At 44.9% G+C, this 11,600-nt stretch overlaps 1 protein-coding gene across 1 annotated transcript in view; it reads right to left on the reverse strand.

The window, feature by feature from the left end:
* The window catches only part of MEDAG (mesenteric estrogen dependent adipogenesis), a 28,374-nt gene extending 18,746 nt beyond the window's left edge, over positions 1-9,628 (reverse strand). The window contains exon 1 of the mRNA XM_061628467.1: positions 8,795-9,628. Within this exon, the coding sequence (XP_061484451.1) occupies positions 8,795-9,090 (296 nt within the window). The 5' untranslated portion in view covers positions 9,091-9,628. The remainder of the gene's footprint in view (positions 1-8,794) is intronic.
* Positions 9,629-11,600: the final 1,972 nt, after the last annotated feature.

The raw sequence follows: 11,600 nt of genomic DNA on the forward strand, positions 1-11,600 counted from the left end.
TGTGACCCTCTGGACTTTGTTTTTCAGCTTTCTTTTTACCAATCCCCTCATTTTTGTGAAGTTTCCTCTTTTGAAGTCAAATGTGACCGTGTTGGATTTTCTTGGCAATTGGCCATTTACATGTATGTTTAATTTAATAGCACTATGGTCACTGCTCCCAATCGGTTCAACAACACTTACATCTCACACCAGGTCCCAGTCCCCATTGAGGATTAAGTCCAGGGTTGCCATCCCTCTGGTCGGTTTCATGACCAACTGGTCTAGGGAATAGTCATTTAGAATATCTAGAAATTTTGCTTCTTTGTCATGACTGGAACACATATGCGACCAGTCTATATCTGGGTAGTTGAAGTCACCCATTACTACCACGTTTCCTGCGCTGCATTAAAACACATTAACATATTAACACAAAACATATTTAAAAAACATTTTAAGAAGCTTCAAAAACATCTATTTCTTTTTTTAAAAAAACAAGGTTTAAAAGCATATTAAAATGCAATTCCAACACAGACGCAGACTGGGATAAGGTCTCTACTTAAAAGGCTTGTTGAAAGAGGAAAGTCTTTAGTAGGCGCTGGAAAGATAACAGAGATGGTGCCTGTTTAAGGGGAGGGAATTCCAAAGGGTAGGTGCCACTAAATTAAAGGTCTGTTTCCTATGTTGTGTGGAATGGACCTCCTGATAGGATGGTATCCACAGGAGGCCCTCACTTGCAGAGTGCAGTGATCGACTGGGTATATAAGAGATAAGACGATCTTTCAGGTATCCTGAAAAGGAGACAAATGCTGGGAAGAAAAGGGCAGGGCAGGGGAAACAGCAACTCTTTAGGACCCCAGGCGTTCCTGTCTTCTGATGTCCAAAAAACTCACTTGTCAATCATGGCTCTGATTTCACTCATTGACTTAAAAAAAGCAGGAGCAGCCAGATGGATTTATCTCACAGAAATAGCTTAGAAGGTCAAGGTTTTACCTGCACATTTTGCTTCATAATTTTCTTTATTGACTTTATTGACTATAACTGACTTTTTTTTTTTAACATGAAATCTCAGAGTCCACACTTTCTACCGGCTGTGGGCTCAGTATGTCAGTACCCCTGTCATCCCTCTTAGTGGCTCTATGTGGAGGGCAAGGAGAATTGAAAGCATATATTAGCATTAGCTAAATGCTCATTGATCAATCTGTACATTATTAAACACAAACCACTGAAGCCCCCTATATGAAGATGTGTCCATCCCTTAGAAGTCAAGCATAACAGTTTAAAAAGTCAAATACTCTGGCTCAACTTCATTTCAGCCAAAAACTTAAGCTGGCTTAGATATATCCATGCAATTCCCTTCCATGGAAACAGCTTTAAGCACATTTTATTATTTAATGTGGCCCAAAACTGGAGGGATGATAGTGTAGAAGCATGGAATGAGATGCTAACAAAAAAAGCAACATTGTTCTGCTTACATAATTAGATCAACTGAAGACATCAGTGTGCATATACCACTACAGCTACTTCTGTAAACACATCATCTCATTTGTTAAGACAAAGGGTTTTTTCCAGCAGACCAACTTCACTCAATTTCATGCCATATAAGCTTTTAATCTTGCATGGCTCCAGCCACTTTGAGGAACGTACTCCTCTTGATGGCTCAATACATTACATAACTGCACCTCCCCAGCTTAAATTGCTACTATAGTTTAAGACTAGAATTATTAATGCATTGCAAGTACCCAAGCGGCAGGACAGAAAAGCCACATTCATTTTCCCACCTCAGCTAATGTGGTTGTTGGAACATATAAGGTGGTATTACAGGATACCAGACAGACACAGGAAAAGCTAGATGGGTGGTACAGCAAAGAAACACACACTCTCCCATGAGTCAGTGTTGCGGCTATACCACAGTCATGTTATTTATCCTCTGAAAGCAATTAATTTGCAGTATGCTAGATACAAGTTAGCTCATGCAAAGAGCAGTTTCCTAAATGGCAACTCTGAGGCACTGGAAAACCCAAAGCACTATTTGCTTTTGAAAAATGTTACCTAGGAAAACAAAAAGTTTATTTTTCTCTTTCTCCTTTCTCTATCATCACCAAGCAGATGTTTCTAATCTCCATTTTATTTTACTTAATGCTCCTCTTCCCAAATATACAAGTTCACCCATATAATATACATATACCAGAATCCTAATCTTTCAGAACTGGTAGCTCAGTTCCTCTCTGGATTTTGTTAAGAGGGATTTGCCGCAAATTCTGCTATACTACACATGCATTTAAGTTCATCTCTTCTCTCCCACCCCATCCCTTTGCACTACTCTGAAAGTTTAAAAAGTGAATTTTAAACAGATTTTAAAATGTTAAATGATTTTGATGCATTAGTCCTTCTCCCCCACTAATACTTAGTCTCCTCTTCCCAGTGCACCAATGCAAATATTCATATTGGGGGTCTTAAATTTGCAAAGGTATTACTGTACATCACCTATGTGGACCAGTGGAGAGTCTGAGGGGTGGCAGACACACAACAGTTCTAGTCATTAACAATAAAGGTGAATGGCTGCTTTGATTGTGCTGACATACATATTTCTGCCATCTTCTAGAAATGGCTAGAGAGATTACATTTGGGGTGCCTCCAGATTGTGATATTAAAAAACTGGGACTTTCTGTGGTTTGGAAAGTGGCAGGGAAATGCATTCAAAAGTGTGGGGTGAGCAAATGATTAATGGGAAAACCTGTAAACACCCCACCATCAAACTAGGACGAATTCTCAACAAAGGCTGGACATTGTCTAACCACCACAAAAGCTGTGAGCAAGCAAACCAGGATGAATGCTGAATAAACAGAGGGGAATGTCCATTCTGGTACTCCCCCCCCCACACACACATAAAAGGAATTTACAGCATTCAAATTTAGAGAAGAAACCCTGCAGAACATTCAGGGATTCCAAAAATGGAAGAAATAACCAAATATGTGACGCTATAGGAATGCTGTCTTAAAATTACCAAATGCATGACTATTTTACCCTCAATTTCTGAACATTAGAAAACCGCCATTTAAGCTCATTGTCACAAGCACACAAGGAGTTTTAGCCAAACCTAGAAACTGAGGTTATCATACTTTGGACACATCATGAGAAGACATGATTCACTAGAAAAGACAATAATGCTGGGAAAAACAGAAGGGAGTAGAAAAAGAGGAAGGCCAAATAAGAGATGGATTGATTCCATAAAGGAAGCTACAGACCTGAACTTACAAGATCCGAACAGGGTGGTTCACAACAGATGCTCCTGGAGGTTGCTGATTCATAGGGTCGCCATAAGTCATAATTGACTTGAAGGCACATAACAACAACAAAAGCAACCTTCAGTTTTAAACAGCCACTCAGATTAGGTTAGCTTTTTCATGAGTGTAATCTTAACCAAGCAGTTACACAGACACCAAGCCCTCTAAATACATTCCAAATAGTGTCTCACACCCAGCCAGCCTCTCTCTCTTTTTCTTTGGTTCCTATACAGAGCCAATTGTGCTTGTTTTAGCAGAGTCCCATCCCCCACCTTGGTTTTCAAGAGGCTAGCCCTTTGCAATGCAAGCATCATCTGACAGCATTAAAAAAACAAACAGGATTTCAGTTAGCTCCTTTAAACAAATAACAAGCATGAATAAGCATGCAAAAATAAATTGCCAAACCCATACTTTTTTTTAATTAAAAGGGAACAAGAGGTTACACCTAAGAGAAGGTGGTTGTGCTATGATACAGAACCCTTTTTTAAAAGCCTCTCTCTGGATGAGGAAAGCAACACTATGGAAAAAAGAAATACTTTCCCTATGAGGCTGTATGCCTACCACTTAAGCCTTTAGGGAAGGGCTGTAGTTCTATGGTACAGCTGACGCTTTGCAAGCAAAAGGCCCCACATTCAATCCCTGGCATCTTCAGGTGCAAGACAGCAGTGTGAAACACTGGAAGCCACGGCCAGTCAGTGTACAGTGACTGAGCACGATGGATCCATGTCCTGACTATATACGGCAGCTTTCTCTGTTCATCTGCCTGCTAATCTTTGATATTCAGTAACACTAGGATCTCCCCACCCCAGGCTGCGTCAGAGAGAGAGATGAGAGGGTAAGACTCCCTCCATCAGCTCAGCTGGAACAAAGTGTCCCGCAGAGCCTCCTCTTTCAGAAGAGTTCCTCTTTCACCTTTCCCCTGCAGTGATCATGCCACCTGGTCATGTTCTTAGCTTCATTATGTAACCAGGGCTTGGCACAGCCACACCAGACATTTATTCCACTTTAAACAGTCATGGCTTCCCCCAATGAATCCTGGGAAGTGCACTTTGTGAGAGTTGTTAGGAGACACCCTATTCCCCTCACAGAGTTACAATCCCCAGAATTGTCTGGGAAGAGGGGCTGACTATTAAACCACTAGTGGCTGAAGAGAAATAAAAACAGTGGACTCCCTGGCTCTTGTCTTAGGCTGCTCGATCCTATGCATGTTTGTTCCTGGGAAATAAACTGTGCACAGAATTACAATGAAGCCTTTGCATCAACACAAGCTCTTGATATTCGGTAATATTATTATTAATAATAATTAAATTTATATCCCACCCTTCCTCCCAGTAGGAGCCCAGGGTACTAGGATCTTTCCACACAGTGTTAAAAAAAAACCCTCCAAAGGAGAAAGGAATGAAGCAGCAAGAGGGGAAAACATGGACATTTCAAAGTCCAGCTTCTTCATATTGTTACAGACAGTGCCTTTTTGATTATCAAGGTACTTCTACCTTGATAAAAATTCCATACGTACCAGCACAAAATTGTTGGCTTGGCAGCAAAACGAGAGGTGCCGGTACTCCATACCAGTGAGTACTTCCATGCTCCATCACTGCATTTAAAACCCCGTGCTGGGAGATTAAGGTGATTCTTTAGGGGAAATACGGGGAGGGGAACAGATAAGAGGGAGGGGGAAGGGAGAAAAGGGGGGAAATTCAGTATGTATATTTGTTTTGTCTTTGGATGAAACCGAAAATAAAAAAATTAAAAAACATCCCATACTGGGACTTTAAGGCCAGGTAACTGGTGTCAGCTAGAGCTTAGGCACCTCTGACTTTTAAGCCAAGGGAGGTTGTAGGGCCAGAGATGGTTCATACGGGGAGAGGCGCTTTTTTAGGTACTTGGGTCCCAGGTTATATAGAGCTTTTTATCCCATTAAAACCTTGCATTGGGCCTGGTAGCTCCCTGACGCATGGTCCTGTTGGACTGCCCCACTTACCAACCCAGCAGCTGTATTTTACACTAGCCACAGCCTCCAGACCATCTTCAAGGGCAGCCCCATATAGAGTGCATTACAGTAATTGAGGTGGGAAGTCACCAGAGCATGGAAAAGCGAAGTGAGGCTCTCCGGGTCCAGTAGATACAAAACCAGCTTACGCTAGGCATAAGCACTCCTAGCCACAAAAGCCACTTGGGACTCCAGTGACAGGTTGGAATCAGGAATATTCCCAGATTAAGAGCCTGTGCCTTCCCTGGGAGTGCAAGCTTTCCCAGGGAAGATAGTTCACCTAATTTCCAGACATGGGAACTGCCCACCCACAGCACCTCCATCTTAGCCTCAGTTTATTGACCCCTTCTAGCCCATCACTCCTTCTAGACACCAGTTCACCATCTTCATAGCCTCTAATGAGGCATGGCAAGGGTCCCAATTTGGCCCACAAGGTCATTTTTCCCAGACCACATCCACCTGCACTATACTTGATGGCAAATGTGATGGCAGGTGAAGATATTCCTGGGATCAGCTCTGCTATGGTGTTCCCCATCAAGAGGTGCCCAACGCAGCCAAATGGACTCATTCTCAGCACTGATCAGCTGATGCGTACTTTGAAGCACATTTTCCTCTGCCTGTCTGCTCTGCTAATCAGCTGATTGGCACTGAGAATGAACCCCTTTGAAGTTGTTACTTGACATTATAATGTCTTCAGGTGATTGGGTAAGTCTTACTCACCATGCAAAGTTGGTCTGTGGCAGCACGGTTCCCCACTCCTGCTCTAAGGTGTCACAAGACCCTTTGTTTTCGGCATTGCACTGCCTTCTTGCCCAAACATACATTTACAACTGGTGCTTGGCAGTACACTGGTAGTTTACCAATGGCAGTACTGCAGAATATGCAAATATCCTTGCTAGATGGGAGAAAAGGTTCACCTGGTCCAGTAGTCTGTGTCCAACCAGCTTCCAAGAAACTCACAAACAAGGCATGGAGGGAATTACCACCCCCCATTCTCTCTCCCCACCCCACCCCCGGCATCTGTTAATCAAGAGAGACATAGCTGTTGATCCGGGAAGTCATCATTTTTCTGACAGCTACATCTTTATTATTGTAGGTTTCAACTCGACCTGCTGAACCATGGTGCTGGAAAATCCTGAAACAGCAGGATACATTGAGAAGGATGCATTTGGGGTGTGTCTGAAGACTCTCTCTCTCTCTCTTTGATTTATATCCCGCCCTTCCTCCCAGCAGGAGCCCAGGGCAGCATAAGAACATAAGAAGAGCCTGCTGGATCAGGCCAGTGGCCCATCTAGTCCAGCATCCTGTTCTCACAGTGGCCAACCAGGTGCCTGGGTGAAGCCTGCAAGCAGGACCCGAGTGCAAGAACACTCTGCCCTCCTGAGGCTTCCTGAGCAAGATTTCTGGGTGGTTTGTAGTGGGTCAGCAAGAGTTTCCAATTCCCAGGAGCTTAACAAAACCAGCTGAAACTACAAGGAAAAAAAACCCTCTACAATCCTTGGCCTTGTACTAATCACTTCTCTCAGCCTTGGTATTCAGCAGTTGGCCTTGTGTTTATCACTTCTCCCTCTGCCTTGGTATTCTCAGGCCCTGAAAACAAATCCCTGGGCTAAGTATGTGTTCAGGGGTATTCTGGTCCTCAGATTTGTACAAAAAGGACAAGAGAACCCAAATTAAAAAGGAGACTGTTTTTAAAAAGAGACTGAAGCCTTTCAGGGGTTGTGGGTTGATGAGGGGATCCCAAGATTCTGGGAGACAGTTGACAATAAGTCTCCATTCATGCAAGGGGATCCAGATCCCGGTCTCTCCCGACAACCCAGAAGAACTGCCTCTTTTCCTCAATTCTGTTGACATCCTTCTGGAATTCTGTACATGGCTCCAGTTAGGGGACTTCAAGAGTTCTAGTAAAAAATATTAAGCCTGATGTGTTTTCTACGGCATCCATCGGTAAATTATTGACTATGCCCAGTCAGCCACTAGTTTGCACCTGGCTCCAGCTAATGAACCTCTGGATTCTATTAAACAAATAAATTAGATCCTGCAATCCTGAAGTCCACCCACCTTTGGATACTCTTTTCGAGATCCAACATCCCATTCACCCTTATCTAATACCCAATGACCTTCTTGGTGTTTTCATTTCTAAGAGCCAACCTGCTGAGATTCAAACCTACCTAGGATGATACAGCTTTAGTAATCAGTCAGCCTTCACATGTGCAGACTGGGAGTGGAGGAAAGAAAGAGTGCATTCCTCATGCTCAGATGCACTCATTTATTAAAACTTCACATGCTCCGGAGCTAAGACACAGGACTGAAAAAACCAGTTCAGTCCTGCAAACTGGTATTTCAGCCAACAGGAAAGAAGCCTTTAATCCCCAACTAAGTGACAACATGAACAGCATAGAAGTCAAAATATTTTTACTGCTAGAAATAAGTACAGGAATAACCAACTACCGCTGTTTGAAAAAGCAGATGGCATCAGATACCATTTTTGAAAAAAGAATATTTAGCAAGATTTAAATACCACATAATCAAAAAAATTCTAAGCATATTCCACAACTGCTGGGTTATGGGTTAATGGGGAAGGGCCCTAACTCAGTGGCAGAGCACCCACTTGGCACGCAGAAAGTCCCATTTCAATCCCTGACACCTCCAGTTAGGGCTCCTGGCGGAAACCATGGAGAGCTGCTGCCTGTCAATGTAGACCATACAGTGCTTGATAGACTAAAGTCTGATTCAGTACAAAACAGCTTCCTGTATTCCTACAGAATAGATGCCATGAACTGATACCTGCTGTATCTCTGTCCAGCCGAAGTCCCATGACACACCTACCCCCGATTTCCCAACAGGCTCCTATGCCTCCGTCGTTTCATACCACTAGCCACAAATCCAGAGTTTCTATACATTTCATCTGAGTTCTGGTAAGTGCAAAGTCCCAACCCTGCTTCTGGTCGAAGATTAGTGATATGGGTTTGGACCTATAAATAACGTTACCCTTATTCCCTCCCCCTCCCCTCCCCCTCCCCCTCCCCCAGAGCTACAGTGCCTTTGCTAAACGAATAGGCAACAATTCAACTAGTGCAGTTTTTCAAAAAACAGAGATACGATGGGGAAAGCTGCATCTGCCGGAGCAAAAAAACAAAAACAAAACACAACTGCCTCACAATATGTTTATTTATTTATTTATTTATTTATTTTTAAAACTTATATACCGCCCGACTAGCAATAGCTCTCTGGGCGGTGAACATAGACACAATAAAATACAATATAATACAAAAACATCAGTCTAAAATCAAATTTCACAATCTAAAAACAGCAAAGGCTAAAATCAAATTACAAACATTACAATCACTAACAAAAAATTAAAATGCCTCGGAATAGAGAAAGGTTTTAACCTGGCACCGAAAGGATGATAGTGTCGGCGCCAGGCGAACCTCCTCGGGGAGACTATTCCATAGTTCCGGGGCCACCACTTCTTATGTTATAAGAAGACACCGGATGGACCCCCTTCCCCATGAACGGGAGCGGGAAAGAGCTCAATTACCTCTTGAAGTAGCCGGTGAGCTTGCAATGGTGCTGCCCGTCCACGTGGAGGGAGCCGTCGCTTATCACTGTGAAGCCTCCCCCGAGCCGGCGGCTCGGCGGACTTAACACGGCCACGATGTTCCCCGACAGCTGGAACGAGTGAGGCTGCAGAAGCAGCAGCTGCCGCAGCGACAACACCGCCATTTCGCAGTTGCACGTCCGGAGACTCTGCAACTCCCCCGAAGAGACGGAGGTTAAGCTGGGCCGGACCGAGCCTGGCGGGTTGTTGTAATCGAACCCGCTCCAGACGGCCATGGCAGCTGCGGCACGGAGCAAACACAGGCGGAGGAGCAAGCAACGGCAGCAGCTACGCTGGAGCTGAAGGCACTCCTGGAAAGCAGCGGCCGAGCCGGTGAGAAAAGAGGCCAGGCGCAGCTCCGCCTCTGATGCTGCCGCAGAGCGCAAAGCCAGCGGGGGGGAGGAGAAAAGGCCAGCCTCGACGTCCGCTGCCGCCTTTATGGGGTCATCTCGCGCAGCCTCAGGAGGGACCGTGGCCGCCACCGCTGGGCGCGAAGCCTGCAGCGCTGCTGCGGCCTTGACTACAAAGCCAGTGATGAGCAAGCCGGTCTCCCGCCGCGTTGGGCGCTCTCAGGCTCCTCCGCCCTCTGGAGAAGGGCCAGCTGTCTCCTTCCTGGTCTCGCAGTAACTGATTGATTCCAGGTGGCCTTTGGCGGCGATATTTTGGCCGCGCGTTTATGTAATCCTCCCGAGCCCCACGGAATGCAGAGGGCTTTCCTCTGGGCTGCGCGAGTGCGCCCTGCGCGCGTGTTTGCTTAGGAGGAGCCGGCGCCTTCATACGTGCCCGCGCGTCCGTTCACACTGAGGTTGGGTTCACACAGGCAAGGACACCGCTTCCTTCCACTGCAGCCTGTATGCTTATTTTGCATATTGCGTTCATTGGGGTATTAGTCCTCCTGCGTGAGTGAGCAGGATTGCAGCCTTAGAGATGGCTGTGGTGGCAGCTCCCCCCCCCCTATCACTCTGCCTTGAGCAGGTAAAGACACGCTTTATCGTTCACACCATAAGGAAGCAGGACTGTTAAAGGAATTTTGACCTGTTTCCCCAGATCTTGCTATCGATGTCCAGGCATACAGGTAAGCCTCAACAACAACACCCACCCAACAAGGATCTTTATGGCCTTCAAAGACCACAGCTATGGGCTGATCCCCTGTACCCTAATACACTTACACTCTCTTGAGTTCTCACTGCCACCACAGATACTTGTAATTCTTAGCCAATAAACAGGCCTGTGTACAAATAAAGAGCATTTCTAAAAGAACATACAAGTTTGCTCAGTATGTTGTTTTGTTGAAAGGCTTATGGTTTCGGTGCAGCTCTTATAGTGCTACATATATGTTTCTCAATAACTTCTGATCAAAAAATCATACTCCTTAACAATCTGCCCAACTAACCTATCCAAATCTACCAACCCTCTCCCATTCAAACCTAGCTCCTCCCCCCCCTCCTTTGGGGAAAAAAATCTTAATTTCACATATATGCTCATGGGTTCTGAACTGGCAGGGACCGACCAGGAGAGAGACCTCGGGGTTGTAGTGGACAGCACGATGAAAATGTCGACCCAGTGTGCGGCAGCTGTGAAAAAGGCAAATTCCATGCTAGCAATAATTAGGAAAGGTATTGAAAATAAAACAGCCGATATCATAATGCTGTTGTATAAATCTATGGTGCAGCCGCATTTGGAATACTGTGTACAGTTCTGGTCGCCTCATCTCAAAAAGGATATTATAGAGTTGGAAAAGGTTCAGAAGAGGGCAACCAGAATGATCAAGGGGATGGAGCAACTCCCTTACGAGGAAAGGTTGCAGCATTTGGGGCTTTTTAGTTTAGAGAAAAGGCGGGTCAGAGGAGACATGATAGAAGTGTATAAAATTATGCATGGCATTGAGAAAGTGGATAGAGAAAACTTTTTCTCCCTCTGTCATAATACTAGAACTCGTGGACATTCAAAGAAGCTGAATGTTGGAAGATTCAGGACAGACAAAAGGAAGTACTTCTTTACTCAGCACATAGTCAAACTACGGAATTTGCTCCCACAAAATGCAGTAATGGCCACCAGCTTGGATGGCTTTAAAAGAAGATTAGACCAATTCATGGAGGACAGGGCTATCAATGGCTACTAGCCATGATGGCTGTGCTCTGCCACCCTAGTCAGAGGCAGCATGCTTCTGAAAACCAGTTGCCGGAAGCCTCAGGAGGGAAGAGTGTTCTTGCACTCGGGTCCTGCTTGCGGGCTCCCCCCAGGCACCTGGTTGGCCACTGTGAGAACAGGATGCTGGACTAGATGGGCCACTGGCCTGATCCAGCAGGCTCTTCTTATGTTCTTATGTTCTCCTCAGTCTATATTCCCAAAACAAAAAACAACTCCTGACCCTACTCTGCCTAAAACAGCCCAACTGTCAAAACTGCTTATGCTCACTACTCAAGCATACCATCCATCCCATTCATTCAGCCAATCAGCAACCAGCACACTCCAACATTCTACTGGCTCACTCACTCTCCCATTCTCATGTTCCTTACCATAATACCTCTAACCCAGACAAAGTACATATACATTACAGTATTTGCAGTATATGCCAAAGCATAATAGGTGGAACATCACAGTTGCAACATCAAGGGATTACAATGTTGTGATTTATGTGCAAAGAGGTCATCACAGATTTAACACCAGGGACAGAATTCTCACTTCTAGTTTCAGGAGGGTTCACTCAAACCCAAGCCTCCCTTGTATGTCATATGAACACAAG

Source organism: Rhineura floridana, chromosome 5 (assembly GCF_030035675.1).
Source record: "Rhineura floridana isolate rRhiFlo1 chromosome 5, rRhiFlo1.hap2, whole genome shotgun sequence".
Lineage (NCBI taxonomy): Eukaryota > Metazoa > Chordata > Lepidosauria > Squamata > Rhineuridae > Rhineura > Rhineura floridana.